Raw genomic sequence first — 21,864 nt, 5'->3', positions numbered from 1 at the left:
CCTTGTTCAGGTTTTTTGTGATTTGGAAAGATGTATTAAAGGCAGATGACATTTCGAAGAAAGGGAATGTGTTTTTTCTCTTATAGCAAAATTGCACTTTGCCAAGCCTCTGTTTTCACTTTGGCATTTCAGATATGACATCTTTGGGTGGAAAATACTTATAAAATAGACCAAAATTTTAATTTTAAATCATTTCAAACACTTTCTTATAGCAACGCGACAGTCCTTTATACTGATGCTGAAAATGTATAATGAAGATTGAAATTAACACTAAATAAAACTGAAAATTCTTAAGAAAGAAATCTTGGTGGTGAAATGGAAAATTATGTACATGGGCTAGGAAAGCCATTCAATCATTGGCTCCTTTAGTCATAGCATTTACTATAAAAGCAGGATGGATTCTATAAAGTTCATGTAATTTGAACTCCTTATTTTATGGACAAGAAATGTGAAACCCATTCGCAAATGACTTGCCCAAAGTAGCACATGCAGTTAATAGAAGAGTTTGGATGAGAACACAGATCTGTTTCCTTCAGTAAGTACTTAGGAGTTGCTAACTGGTGCATGGATCTACAGATATTATACATAAAGAGGAATAAGACAAATTTCCTGCCTTCACAGTTCTTACAACCCATCACAAAGAGTCCCATTTCAATAAGCTCTCTGTTGCTAGTGAGTGAAGAGTCCCCAGTTAAACATCTCAGCCCTCTGAGGTGATAGTTTTTTGCGACTTTGCCCATTTGCTAATCATTGATATGGCATTCACCCGTGGACATTGACCTTAGTATGCATGAAATAAAATGTACAAGTATCTGATTTTTTATCTAACTTTCTTAAGGAAGCATATTTAGGTATGAATACATTGTATTGTCAGTTGTGAAGTTCATTCAGTTATAAAGAGTTTGGAAAATGATCTGCCTCTGTAGGGTTGTTTTTATCCCCATGATACTCAAAACACTCAAAATTCTTTTGAATAATACTTATTAATTAGTTGTTAACTTGCTGAGAGTTATTCATAGGTTATTTGACTGACTTCCATTATCATTGTTCAGGTTGATCATGTGCTTGACTAAATTTATGTGTTAACTTTTTCAAACTAACTATAACACAAGGAGATACGGAAAGAAGCAATGCAAGATGCCGGAGAAGGGAACTATGAAATTTGTGTCAGTTAAGATTTTAGGAAGAGTTTTGTTACTGATTAAAATGGAAACATTTATTCTGGTTTTGACACTGAAGTTGTGAAGCCTTGCTTTGGGATTGTTTATGAAATAGAATGTTTTTCAAAAATAAACTGCAATTTTCATTTCCTTCATTGCCATTCTTTGAGTTTTGGCAGACAGAATCAGGTCAGTTTTATCAACCTCTGTCTTCCTGCCTTTGATAAAAGCCAACTATATCTCATATAAAAAGAATGATGTAGAAATAAATAAGCTAGAAGTATTTTTTCCAGCAACATAACTGAATGTGTAAGTTTTGGATCCAGATAGTTAAGAGTTTAAATGTAAGTAGTCTACTTACTAGGGCTTCCCAGGTGGCTCAGTGGTAAAAAATCTACACACCAAGCAGGAGATGTGGGTTTGATCCCTGGGTTGGGAAGATCCCCTGGAGAAGGAAATGGCAACCCATGCCAGTTCTTGCCTGGAAAATGCCATGGACAGAAGAGCCTGGCTGGCTATAGTCCATAGGGTTGCAAAGCGTCAGATTAAATAGCAAGAGCAGCAGTAGCAGTCTTACTAGCTGTGTGGCCTTGGTCACTGTTATTTAATTTTATTTTTACACAATATTTAAAGGTTACAATCCATTTACAGTTTTTACAAAGTATTGGCCATATTCCCTGTGTTTGTAATGGTCACAGTTCTTAACCTTTTCGTGCCTTTTTTTCCCACCTACAAAAATAAGAATCTTAATAGAACCCATTGAGTAGAGTCAGTTTATAGTATAAAATGTAATAATATTGAGAAAGTATTTATTACAGTGTCCAGCCTGTAGTGGAAACTCAATAAATGTTAGCTATAGCAATGATTATTATTGTTGTTATTATTATTTTCCAACAGCCAAACAAGAGATGGAAGTGCTAAGGTGTGAAGGTCTTCAAAGACTTTTGGGGATGTAATTAATTAAAATGAAATGTGAAAACACATAAAGAATAAGTCATGTGAACTCATTTTTGGTTATTAAGAGGAAGTCATCTGTGTGGAAACAGAGATTAAATCATTCCAGAAAGTAAGAAAATATGCCCTCTTTCTCCTCCTCTCCTCCATTTGCTTTCCAGTGAGGACAAAACTTTAGAATCAGCAGTTGTCAAGGTCATTAATCCGGTGGAGCAGGGCGACGCCGGCTTAGAGTTCCGAGAGTCTTCGTCGTCTCTGGTGGTGAAAGAGATTCTCCAGGAGGCTCCCGAGCTCATCACCGAGCAGCTGGCTCATCTGCTCAGAGGTAAGAGATGACTCTTTCCATTAAATACTGGAAGGCTTAATGGAGTGTCTCTAGACTCACTCATGCATAAAGAGTGTGATCCATTCTTGGGTTAACAGTCCCTTTCAAGACCACGGGAAGCTTCAGCAGAAAGGCAGGGAGTAAAGAGTTTGTTAAAGAGTAGCATTATATTGAATATTAAAAATGTACATTTAGAAATAGGCATGAAGGATCTTTGCTGTTTCACTAGACAGGAATATTAAATGTTCCCACTCCACAACAGCATGGATATGGGCTGGAATTCCACATTCCTTCATTGAAATGTCTCCTGGTACTGATCCATGCTCGTTTATATAATGCTACCTGGATGGCAAAGTCACCTACCCTCCTTTTGATGATACTGTGCAGGACTTTTATGGTTAAACTGCCACTTCTTTCTCTCCCCATCAGGTAGTGTTTTCCATCTTCACCCAGTTAGCTTTAAGCACTGTGTTCTCAGCACCCTGTCATCAATTACCCTCCTCATCTCTTTTTCATCTTCCTCAGTGGGGTCTATTACTTCTAAACAGTGGTTTATAAGCTGGAAATTGTCCATTGACTTTGGTGCCACAAAATTACCACAAAAATTCCATAATGTCTCATGTAGGACAGTTTGGGGTTTTATATAAAGCTGTTTTTCCTCCTTTCAACAATCCATCTTGAACATGATAGACTAAGTTTTTCTCAGGAGTATTTGACACAGGGAGTGAAAAACAGTGATTAACAGGCTGAAACAACTAAAAAAAGAAAGAGAAGTCCAAGAATATGGTGACAACTCCTTTAAGGCTTTTCCCCCACTTTTTCCTTTGCTTCCTCTGCCTCTACCAGAATTTGGAGGGAAAAGGATCCAGGACTTCTATAGTTCCTATAAATGTCTTAGAACCAATGGCCCCAGTCAACCTGTTTTAAATACTTTTCTGGCTATGGACATCTGTAAAACTGTTCTCTGGGAAACTGTGCCTTCAACTAAACTAAGTAACCACAATCATTTATCTCTGACAGAACAGAAGGGAAATAAAGGCAACTGGGGATCTTGGCCAAAAGGGAAGTTGTTTGACAGTGCAAGTATGTGGTGCAGGCAAACACTAGAGAATATGTTTTTAAATTATTTTGAAACTAAGAAGTTTTGTTTATTGTTCAAAAAGATACATGTGTCATTTAGTAGGGAAAAATGTATTCAATGAACAGTTCAGCATGATTTTCCATAAGTAATAAGGTAATATCAAACTGTAGTACTTGGAACAAAGATATGGCTTTGTTGCTGATGATGACAATGATAACGATGATAATAATAGTGACATTCAGATTTAGGGAATTAGAATATTGTGGCTCAGATGGTAAAGAATCTGCCTGCAATGCAGGAGACACAGGTTCTATCCTTGGGTCAGGAAGATCCTCTGGAGAAGGGAACAGCTACCCACTCTACTATTCTTGTCTGGAGAATTTCACAGACAGAGAAGTGTGGCGGACTACAGTCTGTGGGGTTGCCAAGAATTGGACGTGACATGTCCAACTGACATGAGGAACCAAGCCTTTGATGGATATTACACTTTAGATGCTTCTTGTTAGTTACCTTAGTTTTAGTTTGCAGAGTTGCCAAGAATTAGAACTATGGTAAAGGACCTTGTTTTTTTTTTTTTCATCATCAGAGATTTTTCATAACTTTGGGTTTGAAGGGGCCTTGGGAAGCTGGCAGAATAAGACTGTCACTTCCTTGTTGCTTGGAAATTGGAATTTGGACAGACACAGTCCCTTTCCCTGTGAAGACTGCCAGCACAGACACTGTCATGAGAAAGCCAAGGTTGCTGAAGCCTGGCGGTAGAAGACATGGGTGGTTTAACATAGTAGAAAGAGAGCTCTGGAGACCTTTGACTGAAGTGTGGCACGTGCTTATGCGTGTGTACATTATGTGGAGGGGAGGTGGAGCATTTCGGAATAGTTTGGTCAAGATGAACTGAAGAATGATGATCCCGTGAGTTTGACTTTAAAAGGGTAGCTTAAGTGTTTGGAGCAAGAAGGGCAGTGGCCACTTTTTAAAAGCTCCTGACTTTAATAAATATAGGAAAGAAATCAAGTTGAATTTTGCTATACTCACTAAACTGAAAATTAGATTTTATGGCTTTCTAATCATGTATTAACACCAAACCTAAAGGAGTGTTTTAAAGGGAAGTCTTTTTTATATGCCTATACATAATTTTAGGATTCATTATTTTCATAATGTAATTCTTTCTAAAGTGTTTTCTGTAGAAACAGCTATGATTTATTTTGCATTTTGGGGTGTTCAAGATGATCATTAATTTGACACACATTTCTAGACCATGTATTATGCATTCTTCTAGGTCTTGAAGGGGTGCAAATTTCTACACACACTTTTGCCATAAAGAATTTTGAAAAATGTCTGTTTCCAGATGTCATGATGTTAAATATTTAGTTAAGATTTGACTTGCTATACACTGAAGCAAATACATCGCTGGTTTGGAGACTTGCATGTCATCCATGCCTTCTTAGGGACAGCATGTTTGTATAATATTAGAGGTCCTTTTCTACTGTTTTCATGAGAAAAGTGCCGAGTAACCAAAATATTTTTGCAAACTCTTAAAGTAATCATGAGGCAAAAAAAAATTTTAGTCAAGACTTGAAATAGTCCTTGAAAGCATCATAACTGGACCTCTATGGAAGATATGTTATTATAAACTTTGTGCCAAAAAACCTGAATATACTCCGAACTAAGTACTTTGTCAGTCTAACTGTTCTTTGCCTTTCGTTCTCATGGTCACACCCTAAAATCCATCATGCTGAGGCTGGTGTGCTGTAAATGGATTTCTTGAGCCAAGATATTGATCCTCTCAGTCCTTGGAGAGGACCTTTAGTATGCCTCTTAGCCTGGTATACTGAAAAAAAAACACAAAAAAACCCTGTGATTTTCAGTGTATTCCTTAATGTGCAAAAAGGTTGGGCCTATTCTTTTTTAGTATTGCTTGTTAGTTCCTTCTCTTCTGCTCAACTTCTAAGTATTGCAGTACCCTAGAACTTTGTCCTGGGGGCATTTTTTATCTGTACAGTACTTAGATTGCCTCATTTAGTTCCAAAATCTCACATGTAACACACAGGCTGCGACTCCTGTATCTCTAACCATGACCTCTCTTTAGAAGAGCAGGTTCATTTCCAGTGCCCATTTAACATCTTCACTTGCACGTCTAATTAGCACCACTACTTCAACAGGGCTATCATGGAACCCTTTGGTTCCCTGTACCTCCAAACCTACTTTTATCCCAGTTCCCTAATAGTAGTAAAAGGTACTGACAGCCACCCAATTACTCAAGCCATTCAAGCTAAAAGTGATGCTTGATTCTTTCTTTTACCTTTCCTCCCTCATTGATGCTTGGACAAGTCCTGCTGACTCTACATCTAAAACATAACCTGCATCCATCCACTTTTCTCATGATAACTACTAGTATTTCAATCCAAGTTACTCTCTTTGACTAATGCCATAGCTGCCTGACTGTTGCCCTATTTCCTTCATAAAATCTATTACTTACAAAGTGATCATAAAAGTATAAACCAGTCAAGTCAATCCCCTGCATAATATCCATCATACTCAAAATCCACACATTCCACCCTTACAATCCACAACACAATCTTGCCCCTGCCAATTCCAATATCATCTCATGCTCTTTTCCCATTTTCCCATTGTGTGTTCTAGGAATAGAGGCCTTTCATCCTTTCAAATATGCCAGACTCTTCCACTCTTGAGGATTTACATAAACTGTACCTTCCTTCTGAAATGCTTGTTTCTACCCATCTACTTAGCTTTATCACTGTATCTTCTTCTTCTTCTTGGTCCTTTATTCCAGAATATAAGCTTCATGAATAAGAGACCATACATGTTTTATTCACTGCTCCATTGTAGAAGAAATGGAGTAGCCATCATAGTCAATACTTGGATGCAATCTCAAAAACAACAGAATGCTCTCTGTTCATTTCCAAGGCAAACCATTGAATATCACAGTAATCCAAGTCTATGCCCTGACCAGTAACGCTGAAGAAGCTGAAGTCGAATGGTTCTGTGAAGACCTACAAGACCTTATAGAACTAACACCCAAAAAAGATGTCCTTTTCATTATAGGGGACTGGAATACAAAAGTAGGAAGTCAAGAAATACCTGGAGTAACAGGCAAATTTGGCCTTGGAGTACGGAAGGAAGCAGGGCAAAAGCTAATAGAGTTTTGCCAAGAGAACGCACTGGTCATAGCAAACACCCTCTTCCAACAACACAAGAGAAGACTCTACACATGGACATCACCAGATGGACAACACTGAAATCAGATTGATTATATTCTTTGCAGCCAAATATGGAGATGCTCTAAACAGTCAGCAAAAACAAGACCCAGAGCTGACTGTGGCTCAGATCATGAACTCCTTATTGCCAAATTCAGACTTAGATTGAAGAAAGTAGGGAAAGCCACTAGACCATTCAGGTATGACTTAAATCAAATCACTTATGATTATACAGTGGAAGTGAGAAATAGATTTAAGGGACTAGATCTGATAGACAGAGTGCCTGATGAACTATGGACGGAGGTTCATGACATTGTACAGGAGACAGGGATCAAGACCATCCCCAAGAAAAATAAATGCAAAAAAGCAAAATGGCTGTCTGAGGTGGCCTTACAAATAGCTGTGCAAAGAAGAGAAGCCCAAAAGCAAAGGAGAAAAGGAAAGATATACCCATTTGAATCCAGAGTTCCGAAGAACAGCAAGGAGAAATAAGAAAGCCTTCCTCAGCAATCAATGCAAAGAAATAGAGGAAAACAATAGAACAGGAAAAACTAGAGATCTCTTCAAGAAAATTAGAGATACCAAGGGAACATTTCATGCAAAGATAGGATCGATAAAGGACAGAAATGGTATGGACCTAACAGAAGCAGAAGATACTAAGAAGAGGTGGCAAGAATACACAGAAGAACTGTACAAAAAGATCTTCACAACCCAGATAATCATGATGGCGTGATCACTCACCTAGAGCCAGACATTCTGGAATGTGAAGTCAAGTGAACCTTGGGAAGTATCACTACGAACAAAGCTAGTGGAGGTGATGGAATTCCAGTTGAGCTATTTCAAATCCTAAAAGATGATGCTGTTAAAATGCTGCACTCAATATGCCAGCAAATTTGGAAAACTCAGCAGTGGCCACAGGATTGGAAAAGGTCAGTTTTCATTCCAATCCCAAAGAAAGGCAATGCCAAAGAATGCTCAAACTACCGCACAATCTCGCTCTCATCTCTTGCACTCATCTCCCATGCTAGTAGGGTAATGCTCAAAATTCTCCAAGACAGCCTTCTGCAATACATGCACCATGAACTTCCAGATGTTCAAGCTGGTTTTAAAAAAGGCAGAGGAACCAGAGATCAAATTGCCAACATCTGCTGGATCATCAAAAAAGCAAGAGAGTTCCAGAAAAACATCTATTTCTGCTTTATTGACTATGCCAAAGCCTTTGACCATGTGGATCACAATAAACTGGAAAATTCTGAAAGAGATGGAAATACCAGACCACCTGACCTACCTCTTGAGAAATCTGTATGCAGGTCAGGAAGCAACAGTTAGAACTAGACATGGAACAACAGACTGGTTCCAAATAGGAAAAGGAATACATCAAGGCTGTATATTGTCACCCTGCTTATTTAACTTATATGCAGAGTGCATCATGAGAAACGCTGGGCTGGAAGAAGCACAAGCTGGAATCAAGATTGCCAGGAGAAATATCAATAACCTCAGATATGCAGATAACACCACCCATATGACAGAAAGTGAAGAGGAACTAAAAAGCCTCTTGATGAAAGTGAAAGAGGAGAGGGAAAAAGTTGGCTTAAAGCTCAACATTCAGAAAACGAAGATCATGGCATCTGGTCCCATCACTTCATGGCAAATAGATGGGCAGTGGAAACAGTGGCTGACTTTATTTTTCTAGGCTGAAAAATCACTGCTGATAGTGATTGCAGCCCAAAACTAAAAGACGCTTACTCCTTGGAAGGAAAGTTATGACCAACCTAGATAGCATATTAAAAAGCAGAGACATTACTTTGTCAACAAAGGTCCATCTAGTCAAGGCTATGGTTTTCCAGTGATCATGTATGGATATGAGAGTTGGACTATAAGGAAAGCTGAGCGCCGAAGAATTGATGCTTTTGAACTGTGGTGTTGGAGAAGACTCTTGAGAGTCCCTTAGACTGCAAGGAGATCCAACCAGTCCATCCTAAAGGAGATTAGTCCTGGGTGTTCGTTGGAAGGACTGATGTTGAAGCTGAAACTCCAAATCTTTGGCCACCTGATGCAAAGAGCTGACTCATTTGAAATGACTCTGATGCTGGGAGGGATTGGGGGCAGGAGGAGAAGGGGACGACAGAGGATGAGATAGTTAGATGGCATCACTGCCTCAATGGACATGAGTTTGGGTATACTCTGGGAGTTGGTGATGGACAGGGAGGCCTGGCGTGCTGGGGTTCATGGGGTGGCAAACAGTCGGACTTGACAGAGCCACTGAACTAAACTGAACCACTGTTCTTTTCTCTGGTGCTGCAACAGTGCCTATCATATAATAGACCCTCAGTGAATCCTGTCATGAAATGAATTTTGCAAGATTTTTTTATATCCTTCTGTTTTATGATTATGTTGATTTAGTTGGTACTATGATATTGTATTAATAATTTCCATTTCATTCCAGCCCATCCCTCCAATATTCTTAATGTCCAGAATTTGAACATTGTTCCTTCCAATAATATCCTCACCCCTTTTTTTGCTTTTAGAAATCTTTGTTTTGGTATTTTTCAAGTGTTTGTTTCTGTTTTCATCTTTATATATTATCTTTTATATACATATATATATATATATATATATATATAATATTAGCCTTTCATGGAATATAATACATGTCAGTTCAGTTCAGTCGCTCAGTCGTGTCCGACTCTTTGCGACCCCATGAATCGCAGCACACCAGGCCTCCCTGTCCATCACCAACAAGAATATAAAACATAAATATAAAAATATAAATATACAGCTCAGTGAAATATCAGAAAAGGGACATCTTTTTAACAATTAATCAGGTAAAACGTGGAACAAGATAACCTCCTTGTGCCTCTCCCCATCACAGCTCTCTCCCTCTCTAAGTAAAGATAACCAATATTTTGATCTTTACAGCACATACCTTCCTGCTTTTCTTTAAATTTTACCACCCCTATGTGTTCCCCATAACCCTAGAGATTGGTTTTTGTCTCTTTGGTGTATTATATAAATGGTATCATATAGTGTACACTCGTCATTTTTATCATATCCCTGCTTTTATATTAAATGTAGTATCTATTTGCACAGGTCAGTCATCTATCTATCCATTTATTATTTATATTATTTTTTGTGTCCTTTATTTTTCCATAGAATATTTGAGGTGGCTTACAAAAATGCGTGTAAATATAATAAAGCAGAAAAAAGAGTCAGGGTCAGGAAACATACCAATAAATAAACTTAGAGGAGTAAAAGTGTGTTCTGTTTGAAAGTTTGAATATGAGCCTCCTGGATCAAGAAAAAAATAGGAATATAATTAACTGTGAAATTCATATTATTAGTGAAACAAACACATATACCAGTTCCTTATTAAAAGAATATCTAGGTCTGAAGGTTTTTCATTACATCATCCTTTTTGAAAGGACACCTAATATTCATAGACATTCTCCAACTCTTACATACATAATAGCGTTTTATACAGGTACTGGGCAGTGTATCGCACACTTTTCTGCTCCTCAATCAGCATGTGAGGATTGTTCTAATCAGCTTGACCTTTAGTCTAGTAAAGACTAGACTGTTCCTGTTCCAAGCCTCTTTTTCTATACAGGCTGGTGTTTTTTCTCTAAATATAGGAAATTAATACTTAAAATTAGTCATATTGGAATCTTTTGTAGTCTTAGTCTTATACTCACTGCTCTAGCTATATGTCAGAATGTTTGTATGATGGGATAATATTATATTCAAATATGGGGTAGAACCTGATTAATATGGATGCTGTTAAAGGATCATTTGTATACCAATTAAAAGTAGGTGTCAAGCTGCCAGTGAAGAAATAACCTGCTGTGTTTATCTAATCATCTCCCCTGTCACTCTATCCTCTGGACCTTGGCAGGACAGTTATGGATAAATGCCAACAGGTGACACAGCCATGGCTAATGTGTGTTCAGGCTCTTTAGGGCATTTGACAAAGTTGACATAATTTGCATTTTCTTGAATTAATACTTCTTACAATAGTTAAATCTTGCTGCTGTCTTTTAGTAGGACATATCTCAAACTTAGAAATTTCAGGATGCAGCTCATGAGCATCAGTTTCATCTGAAAAGGCATAGACTGACTTATGGAGATTGCTTTCTAATTACTTGTCTAAGAAATTATCTGAAAAGAGAATGTGCTCATTCAGATGAGATCATAAATGACCTTGATTTTTGGAAATCTGTCCTTTCACTTCTTCATCCCCTCCCCATCAATGTTTTTGCTGTTGTGGTTCTTGTTCTTTGTTTTATTTCTTTTCTCCTGACTTTTCATCTCCTCTTCCTCTTCTTATTTTCTTCCTCCTACTATTTGCTTCTAAGGCTTATTATTATTTTCAAACAAGTTACCATCTGTTCTGTCTAAAAGTCACATACAGTCATGGTGGCCTAAAGTTGGTGTTTGGTTACGCCCTGAGTTTGTACCAAAAGCAAACAATTATAGACCTGTGAGACTCCTCAACCTGTATTCATTTTCTGCAGAAATGTTTACTAGAGGGCTGTTGTCAAATTTAATGTCCATTAAATTGCTGAATCATCGCACTGAGGATTTGTGTGCCCACACGTGTATTTGTGTGCCCACTTGTGTCTTTGTGTGTGTGTGTGTGTGTGTGTGCGCTTTCTAGAACTAGCTGGCAATGATGAGACTGCAATCACTGATTACCAGGCAGGTTTCCATCAAAACCACAGCTCACTGGACCTTTCATGTTTCTTTTCTTTGCACAAGGCCTTGACAGAGCCACAACTTGAATAGTGAAACAAATAACAGCAATTGCTCTTAGCTGAAGAAGTGGAAAAACTATGCCCTAGGTTTTAAAGAAATAATTCTCTCCTTCTGTCGGTTGTTCTATTTGAATGTTAATAAAGAATTGTTGCTTGCTATTTTCGTAGCCTGGATTAACAGCTTCAAAAAGATCCTTTTAAGGAGATCTAATAGGAGAGGAACAGAGCCAGACCTTTTTTTTCCTCTCTTGCCCAAAGAGTGAATCATTCATCTCCCAAAATGGTTACAAAGTCCAGAAGGAATTACACGGCTGTTTTCCTTAGGAAGAGGGATGGCCTGAGTTGGGGGAAGGGGATAGAAATTATTTTTTCTGCTAGATATAAAATCAGAACAATTCCTCAACCTTAGAGTGTTATTTCTTTTGCCTTATAAAGATGAATTTTATTCTTAAATTTAGGCATTTTAAATTTATAAGATTACTAAGCATTTGAATAACTTGTTCCCTCTCCTTTGCAGTCAAAAGTACAAATTGTATTTTCCATTTTTTTCTCCTTCTTTCTCCCGCCCCCTCCCCCTCTCCATTATTTGTCCTTTAATTTTTTTTGTTTCAGCATGAAAAAAATGATCCCAAGTGAAACAGGAAAGAGGTTTAAATCCCTTCTTTTCTGCAAAGAATTTATCATGCAGAATATGCCTTGACTGTGGTGAATGTTTTCCCCAAACAACTTCTGACTTGATTAGTTCATGTTTAATATTAACGCACTGCAATTGCTTTTGGGAAGAGGTCCTTCACTTCTCCATTCTTTTGAACAAAGAATATGTGGTTGATTTTTTTTCTCTAATGGAATGAAATATTTACTATTTTATTATAATTGCTTTCTTTGTTACTCGTTGGTAATTTATCATGGTCTTTGAAGAGCTGGGACACTTTTGTATACATGTATATGAATTTAAGGATTTTTTTAGTTCTGCAGATTTAACTGGAAGTTGTCAACTCCTATGTCAAAAATAGGTTTGATTTTGCTAAGAGGTGCTTTTGGCTACTCTACATCCTGCTACTGATATTTAACTTAAGTATGTTACTAAATGGGCCTCTAGAGTGAAGTAGAAAAATTTGCTATAGATGAATCCCTTGAATAAAGTTGGGCCATAGCCTTTCTTCTGCAGTAAAAACAACTCAGAGTATGGTGAGCATCTTTTTTACTTATTTTTTTTTCCTGCTTACATCAGAACATCATCTCTTTCTTAATTGTCAAGTCAAAATTATAATGTCAGAAGTTCCTTTTCACTGAATTATTCTGTAGGATACTGTTTAGTGCAATACCTGTTAGATTAATTTCTGAATACTGCCTTTTTCTGTATTTTAAAATTAAACTCGTTAAACTGAAGAAATTGGAATCTTGGTTTGACTGTAAGCCAGGCATATTTTTGTGAAATTTATTACTAAATATTTATATTTTGATGCCATTACAGTTTAATTTAGATTTGATTTTCTAATTGCTAAAGATTGTTTATAGAAATACAAGAGTTTGTATTACTGACATTATACCCAGCAGCCTTGCTAAATTTATGTACTGTCTTAAGTTAATTTGCATTATTAATTAGTTAATTCATTTGTTAATGAATAATTAATTTATTTGTATTTTCATTTTTAAGTTGATACACATATCATCTGTGAAGAAGTCAGTTTTTATTTCTTCTTTTTCTTTCTTTACACTTTCACCCTTTTTTGTTCTTGCACTTTTACTTCTTGTACCTGTCTTATTTCTCTGGTTAGGATTCACACTGCAGTGTTAAATAGAAATAGCATGCATCTTTGTCTAATTCCTCATTTGAGGTGGAGGTCTTTCATAATTCACAGTTAAGGATAATGTTTGCTTTTCTTATTTGTTTTTTTTTTTTCCTCTTTCTTTTTAAATTGTTTTATTTTTCAATGTTTACAATATTGTGTTGGTTTCTGCCATACAACAATGTGAATTAGCCATAACCTTACTTGGTTTTTATAAATGCCCTTCATCAAATTAAGAAAGCTGTCTTTTATTTCTACTTAGCTGAGATTGAATAGGATTAAATCTTGGATTTTATCAAGTAGTTTCACAACTAGATCTTTACTGAGGTGGCCATTTGATATTTCTCTTCTACTAGGGCGCTGAATTACGTTAATGTTGGAATGTTAACTTGGGCCTTTAATTCCTAAAAAGTCCCTATTTGGTGACAATTCAATATCCTATTATATATTGCTATCTTGATTTGGGGCTAGCTTTAAAAAATTTTTTTGCAACTATACTTATGAGAAAGATCTGCCTCTGTTTCTTTTCTTGTACTGTTTCTACTGAGTATTGGTATGAAGATTATGCTGGATTTAGAAAATAAATTGGGAAGTATTTTCTCTTTCTAATCTTTGGGAGAATTTGTATAAAATTACTGTATTGTTTTCTTAGATGTGTGGAACTATGGATATTAAACTGTGGATTCATTTTAAAATAAATGGGAAACCATCCCAATTTTAAAGTTCTTTCCTATCAGTTTGGCAAGTTGAGTTTTTCCAGAAATGTCCATTTCCTCTAAAATTTAAAATCTAATAAGATTATATTTATCTTTTAAAAATGTTTATTTATTTGGCTGAGCCAGGTCTTAGTTGGTAAACGCAGGATCTTTAGTTGTGGCATGTGGGACCTAATTCCCTGACCAGGGATTGAACCCTGGCCCCGTGCATTGGGAGTGTGGAGTCTTAACCACTGGATCACTAGGGAAGTCCCCTATACTTATCTTTTAAAGTCATTAGAATCTATACTATGTCACTATTTCATTTTTAATATTGGAAAATTATACCTTCTATCATTTTGTTTTTTTAATCATTTTCAAAAACCATATTAGTTTTTTCCAAGAATCAGTATTTTGTTTTATTTTCCTTATATGTGTTTCTTTTTTATGTTTTTAAGTTTTGCTCTTATCTTTATTATATCCTTCCTTCTACATTTTTTTAGTTGAGGTGTTTTTTTTTTTTTTAACATCTCATGCTTTTGAGGTTATAAAATTTCCTCAGCACAGCTCTAGTTGCATCTTACAAGTTTAAATGTAGTATTTTCATATCATTCAATTAAAATATATTCTAATTTATGTTGTGATTTTTCCTTTTACCGTGATTTGGAAGTATATTGTTTATTTTTCAAACATTTGGAAATTTCCTAGTTTTGTTTTATTATCGATTTTTAGACTATTTTCATGATGGCTATAGATGATAGCTCATTGTAATCCTCTGAAATTTGTTGAAGTTTGTCTTAACAAGTGGCCAATTTTGGTTAATGTCTCATTTGTGTTAGAAGATAAAATATAGTCTGATGTTGTTGATAATGCTAAATTTATGTCAGATCAACTTTTTTACTCATGTTGCTCAAATAATCTATATATTTACTGATTTTTTTTCCTGCTGGTTCTTAGAGTTGCTGAGAGATGTGTACTAAAATTTCCCACTGAGATTGTGTATTTATCTCATTCTTCATCCAGTTCTGTCAATTTTTGCTTTACATATTGGGAAGCTATTAGGTAATGTTATTAGTAATGTTATTAGTTCATGTAAAGTTGGATTGATGTATCTACCTGAAGGTTGATTCTTTAATAATAAGCACATATTTGTCTTAATCTCAAGTAATTCTTCTTGTCTTAGAGTATCTAATATTAGTATAATATACCAATGTTACGTCTTTTTCTACTCTTTTACTTTCAGTCTTTCAATATCATTATTTATCTAAGGTGTGCTCATGTAAAAAGTATATTGCTATTGTAGTTTTAAAATTCAGTTTGATCATTTTTGTCTTTTAGTTGAAGTAGCCCAGCTGGTAAAGAATCTGCCTGCAATGCAGGAGACCCCAGTTCGATTCCTGGGTCGGAAAGATCCACTGGAGAAGGGATAGGCTTCCCACTCTAGTATTCTTGGGCTTCTCTGGTAGCTGAGCTGGGAAAGAAACTTCCTGCAAAGTAGGAGAACTGGGTTTGATCCCTGGGTTGGAAAGATACCCTGGAGTAGGGAACAGCTACCCACTCTGCCATTTTGGCCTGGAGAATTCCATGGACTGTATAGTCCATGGGGTCACAAAGAGTCAAACACAACTTAGTAAATGAAAAACGAGCAACAACAAAAAAACATAACATCAAATTTACCAACTTAAACATTTTTAAGTGTGCAGTTCAATAAAAAGTATACCCACATTGTTGTGCAGCAGAGCTCTAGAACTTGTTCGTCTTGCAACACTGAAACTCTGTACCCACTGAACATTCATTGTCTCTTTCAGTTCAGTTCAATTCAGTCGCTCAGTCGTGTCCAACTCTTTGCGACCCCGTGAATCGCAGCATGCCAGGCCTCCCTGTCCATCACCAACTCCCGGAGTTCACTCAGACTCACGTCCATCGAGTCAGTAATGCCGCCAGCCATCTCATCCTCTGTCGTCCCCTTCTCCTCCTGCCCCCAATCCCTCCCAGCATCACAGTCTTTTCCAATGAGTCAACTCTTCGCATGAGGTGGCCAAAGTACTGGAGTTTCAGCCTCAGCATCATTCCTTCCAAAGAAATCCCAGGGCTGATCTCCTTCAGAATGGACTGGTTGGATCTCCTTGCAGTCCAAGGGACTCTCAAGAGTCTTCTCCAACACCACAGTTCAAACGTATCAATTGTTCGGCGGTCAGCCTTCTTCACAGTCCAACTCTCACATCCATACATGACCACAGGAAAAACCACAGCCTTGACTAGACGGACCTTTGTTGGCAAAGTAATGTCTCTGCTTTTGAATATGCTATCTAGATTGGTCATAACTTTCCTTCTAAGGGGTAAGCGTCTTTTAATTCCATGGCTGCAGTCACCATCTGCAGTGATTTTGGAGCCCAGAAAAATAAAGTCTGACACCGTTCCACTGTTTCCCCATCTATTTCCCATGAAGTGATGGGACTGGATGTCATGATCTTCGTTTTCTGAATGTTGAGCTTTAAGCCAACTTTTTCACTCTCCTCTTTCACTTTCATCAAGAGGCTTTTTAGTTCCTCTTCACTTTCTGCCATAAGGGTGGTGTCATCTGCATATCTGAGGTGATTGATATTTCTCCCGGCAATCTTGATTCCAGCTTGTGTATCTTCCAGCCCAGCGTTTCTCATGATGTACTCTGCATATAAGTTAAATAAGCAGGGTGACAATATACAGCCTTGACACACTCCTTTTCCTATTTGGAACCAGTCTGTTGTTCCATGTCCCGTTCTAACTGTTGCTTCCTGACCTGCATACAGATTTCTTAAGAGGCAGGTCAGGTGGTCTGGTGTTCCCATCTCTTTCAGAATTTTCCACAGTTTATTGTGATGTAATTGCTCTTACATTTGGGCTTAATATGTTGTTTTGCTATTTGTTTTCTACTTGTCTCAGATTTTCCCCTTTTCTCTATCTTTTTTACTGTTATTACACTAAATAAGGATTTTTACTATTACATTTTCCTTCATTAGCTTATTAGTTATGAATTCCTTTTTAGAAAATTATTTTAGTAGTAATTAAGATTACAAAATACCATTAATTTATCTTATAAATCAATATTTTTACCACTTGCCTGATAATCCAAGAACCTTAGAGAAATTTGTTTCTACTTGAAGTTCTAAACTGAAGTTCAATCTTCAATTTGTTACTGTTGAAATGTATTTTAATTACACATATATTTTAAACTCCACATTATAAATGTTTTATACAGTGAACATTTATTTATTCTTACTCTTATATTTATATTCTCCAATACTTTTTCCTTTCTGTTTTTTTTTTTTTGCTACCATCTATAATAATTTTCTTCTCCCTTTAATGTTTTTTGAGTATGAATTCTTCTTTTGACAAATACTTCCAATTTATATTTCTAAAAATGTCTTTATTTTGCCTTCATTTTTTCTTATATTTCAGTATGTATGTATGTGAAAGTCACTCAGTCATATCCAATTCTTTACGACTTCATGGACTATAGAGTCCATGGAATTCTCCAGGCCAGAATACTGGAGTGGGTAGCCTATCTTTTCTCCAGCGGATCTTCCTGACCCAGGAACCAAACCAGAGTCTCCTGCATTGCAGGCAGATTCTTTACCACCTGAGCTATCAGGGAAGAATTCAATATCGGCAATTTTTTTATATCAGCACTTTGAAACTGGAATTTCAGTGTCTTTTGACTTTCATCATTTTAGATAAGATTAGGGCTCAGTTTTATTGTAGTTCCTTTGACAGGAATATATTTCTTTTTCTCTGATATATACTTTTTCCTCTGTGAATTTTAGCAGTTTTACTGTCATGTGCCTAGAGGTAGTTTCTTTGTATTTATTCTGTTTTGGATTCATAATTTACTTTGAATATTAGAATAATCTCCTTCGTTAATTTTGAAAAATTATTTGCTACTCTTTTCAAATATTGTTCCGTCTCCTTTTCTCTCTCCTTTCCAAGGGGAACCCTATTACACTTATCTTAGACCTTTTATCTATGTCATCTATGTTTCTTATGGTCATCTCTGTTTTTTGATCATTTTATTACTGGTTAGTTCTAATCCATTACTTTCCATGCCTTGAACGGGCCAAATCTCCCCTCACCTCAGTGCCTGTACACGTGCTCTGTCTGGGTCACGGTCTCCCTTTACCTTGCCTTTGCCTTAAGTCACTTCTTATTCAAGTCTCGGCTTAGCTTTACTCTCTCTAGGAAACCTTTTATGACCCCTAAATTCTTGTCCAGATTCAGAGTACTGTGTTTTTCCTCAGTGATATTTCTTATCCCCCTCATATTCAAAATGTATGTGGGACTTTCCTGGTGGCCCCGTGGATAGGAGTCCACCTGCCAATGCAGTGGACGTGAACGAGTTCGCTTCTGGTCTGGGAAGATCCCGCATGCCTGAGCGCAGCTAAGCTCGTGCACCACGACTACTGATCCAGCACTCTAGAGTCTGTGAGCCACAACTGCCGAGCCTGCGTGTCGGGACTACTGAAGCTCAGGCACCTAGAGCCTGTGCTCTGCAACAGGAGAAGCCGCCACAAGGAGTGGTGCACTGCAACTAGAGAGTAGCCCCTGCTTGCCACAACTAGAGAAAGGTTTGAGCACCAGCAAAGATCCAGCACAGCCACAAATAAATAAAATAAACTTTTAAAAACCAAAAGAAAATTTATGTGTTTACTTATTTGTAGCCCCTGAACAACTATAAGCTTCAAGCGGCAAGGCTTGCATTATTCCAGCCATGAATCATTAGCATCTAGCACGGCACTTGGCTCATAATAGGTGCTCAGCAGTTCTTTGCTAAAGGAATGAATGAATGAATAAGATGCTTTAAATGTATTTGGCAGTATTTATTTTTCATGATGATGTTTACATTTATTGACATTTTAGTATATGACCTTATACGCTGGTAAAATAGCATTATTTCTGTTTTTAAAATAAGCAAATAGAAACAGAGAGGCCAGATGACTTGCTTGGGGCTTTTCCAGGATTTTCAATGGTGAATGTGTATCTAATCTCTATGTACTGTAGATTTCCAGGTAGATGTCAAGATTATGTACCAAAGTTTTCTCCCACTCACTACTTCATTTCTCCTTTTACATTTTTACCACTGTAATTATCATTTGGGCTACACTGAAAGCTAGAGAGATGTATCACCCTGATTAATCAGTAATTTTGAGGATTTTTAGAGAGTTTAATCATTCATCACTAAGCAAAGCCTCCTTTCCCCCCTGACTCTGTGTTAGTCTGGGCCCAGGGTATAGGAAAAGGGCATGTGACAGGTGGTAGCTCTTCCCTTTTAAGGTGAGATTATGTATAGAAATTCTAGAAGATTGTGAGAGGTTAGTCATTCATATTATCAAAGTGCTTTGTAATAGAAACCTGTGAGTTAGACCCAGCTTATGAATCATTATAGTTAGATGTTAGTAAACAATTTCAAAACTGTGTGTTTTACCTGGAAGATTGGGGATGGATTCAAGATTCACTACTTTATCAGATTCTTCTGCTGCTGACACTTTGGCTAGGAAATCCTTTAATTGTTAAAAGGAGAGAGTTCTTATATAAAATCAGTAACGTGATGAATGAAATGATCTTCTCTGTGATCTCTTAAAGGTATTCTTAAATAGAAATATTAAGTCATATTTAATATTTTTAAATAGTTTATCATTAACTTCTATCCTGAGAAAGTTTAAAACTAATGTGTATCATTTTTGTTTATTTGTGTGGGATGGGGGAAACATTTTATTTCTTTATCTGTAACTGTGCCATAGAGTGTACCATACTCAATTCAGTTGTTGAGATTACTACTCGAAGAACAGTGAGGCAAGACAGACAATATCTGAAGGGTTTTCTAAAAACTGCCTCTTGAATGTTACACAGCGGAGGCCTCTGGTTCAGGCAGGAATCTGGAAGTGGAAGCAGAGTTCGAGAGACCAGAAGACACTGACTTTCCTGAGCCCCATCCTAGCTTGACTAGAAAGTTTAAGGGTGATTTTATTCATGCCTTTCAGGTAGCATCCTTTTTAAGTGGATGGCCATGGAGCCCAAGAAGATCTCAGAAAAGCAGGAGGAAATTCTTTCTATGCTGGAAGAAAAATTTCCCAGCTTACCTCCAAGAGAGGACATTATCAACATCCTGCAGGAGACCCAGTCCAGTGCTCAGGGTGAGTGACTCTGTCCCCCAGCTGTGTCGTAGCTGCCAAGGGGGGTTTGGGGTGTGGATTGTTGCTGGGCCCCAGGAGGTGCACTTGTGTGTGCCTTCACTTTCTTCCCTAATGTTCATGCTTGGGCAAAGTTTTTAGGAACATTGTGTTGGCTCACCTGGAAGCAGACAGTTCGCGCTGCAGGCCTTCCTCTGAGGCCTTCGTACCTGGATGCGTGGTTAATTCATGCATCTAATAGGCACCCCGGATGCATCGTTACAGGAAATCCCTGTGCTGGGAGGGCTGTATTTTGAGAATATGACATGAACAATGTCAAGCGCAATGGGATTTCATAAATGAATTTGAGAAAAAAATAAGAGAAGACTCTTAAGCAGATAAAATTATTCTGTAAGTCTAGGCTTTGTCAAGAGAGTGGATTCCCTGCTTCAGTTGTTTAACAATAGTAATAATAACAGCAACAGTTCATTAAGTGTCTAGTATACATGAGGTTCTGATGGTACAGCTTTGTATGAATTTTCATACTGAGTCCTCATGACAACCCTGCCAGGTGGAATTATTATCCCGAATTTTCAGATGAAAACACTGAAGCACAGAAAGGCATCTTTGCTTTCGCATCATCACACACACAGCTGGCAGGTGGCCAGGCCAGGATTTAAACCCAGGATTTAAACTTTAAAGTGTACAGCTTTCTCCCTTAGTTTGGAATCCTGCAGGGGCAGAGCCTGAAGCAAAGCAATATATCTGGGAGGCGATCCCAGGAAACACTGATAGGGCTTGGAGCACTTTAACCAGCAAGTTATCTTTGTGGGATATCAGGCCTTTATCCCACTAAGGAACTCTGGAAAAGAGTGTAAAATTTCATGGCAGAGTTTTCCTACCCGAGGGGTACAGTGGCGTGTTGGAACTTGTTTATTGGAGCTCCAAGAGCTGACTGTTAAATTTTCAGGTATTTTGTGAGTGGGTTGATGTTGGGTTGGCAGGTTGAAGTCAGCCACAGTAGTATTGACACACAGAAATTAACGCCATGAATCAGGTTTTGTTAGGAGTATACCACTTGGAATGTTGAGGGTTATTAGTTGCAGGGACTGTTAATTTTCCTGGGGTGGGCTTTGATGGCCAGAGAAAGCCCTCAGGAAAAGAGATGCAGGTGCCAGTGGTTGAGTAACTTGCTGGGGCCTGAAAGTCAGAGGAAATGTGGGCGGGGCACCGACACGCCTGACACACCTTCTGTTACATATGCACATGTGCGGATATGTGTGCACGTGTAGCATGGTGATATGCATTTTGTCATTCATTTTCAAAACTAGATCGAACTTTTCATGTCACTATATAGTATATAAATCATTTTATGCTGTAGTATGACAGATGGCAGCTTTTCAATCTTTGAGTGGAAAAGAAATATTTAGTAGCTGTCTGTTTCCCCATACTGCTCTGATTGATAGTGTTATAAGTTGAGAGGGCAAATATTAATAATTGGCAAATAATAGTTGACTCTGCCGACTTAATGTACATCTGAGAAGGAGATACATGCTTTACTGGGCTTTAGTATAGGTCTTCTCAAGAGTTTAGACCTGCTCTGTTGTAAAAATGTAGGGTTAGAATTCAGTATTAAGCCAGATCCTTTCCTGTTTTCCATGATAGATTTTATTGAAGCACATTGGTCTGCTGACTAAAATTATGCAGTTCTAGATAATTTATCCCTTCTGGATTATTCTCCCATCATTTA

The 21,864-nt window shown here is 37.4% G+C and overlaps 1 protein-coding gene across 6 annotated transcripts in view; it reads left to right on the top strand.

The window, feature by feature from the left end:
• PRUNE2 (prune homolog 2 with BCH domain) overlaps positions 1–21,864 on the top strand; it is a 294,221-nt gene that overhangs the window by 58,327 nt on the left and 214,030 nt on the right. For all 6 annotated transcript variants that reach the window (XM_061425575.1, XM_061425573.1, XM_061425570.1 and 3 more), the window contains exons 4-5: positions 2,276–2,439; positions 19,986–20,138. In XM_061425575.1, the coding sequence (XP_061281559.1) occupies positions 2,276–2,439; positions 19,986–20,138 (317 nt within the window). The remainder of the gene's footprint in view (positions 1–2,275; positions 2,440–19,985; positions 20,139–21,864) is intronic.

Source organism: Bos javanicus, chromosome 8 (assembly GCF_032452875.1).
Source record: "Bos javanicus breed banteng chromosome 8, ARS-OSU_banteng_1.0, whole genome shotgun sequence".
Lineage (NCBI taxonomy): Eukaryota > Metazoa > Chordata > Mammalia > Artiodactyla > Bovidae > Bos > Bos javanicus.
Note: the sequence above shows the minus strand (reverse complement) of the source record. Positions and strands in the feature narration are given on the sequence as shown.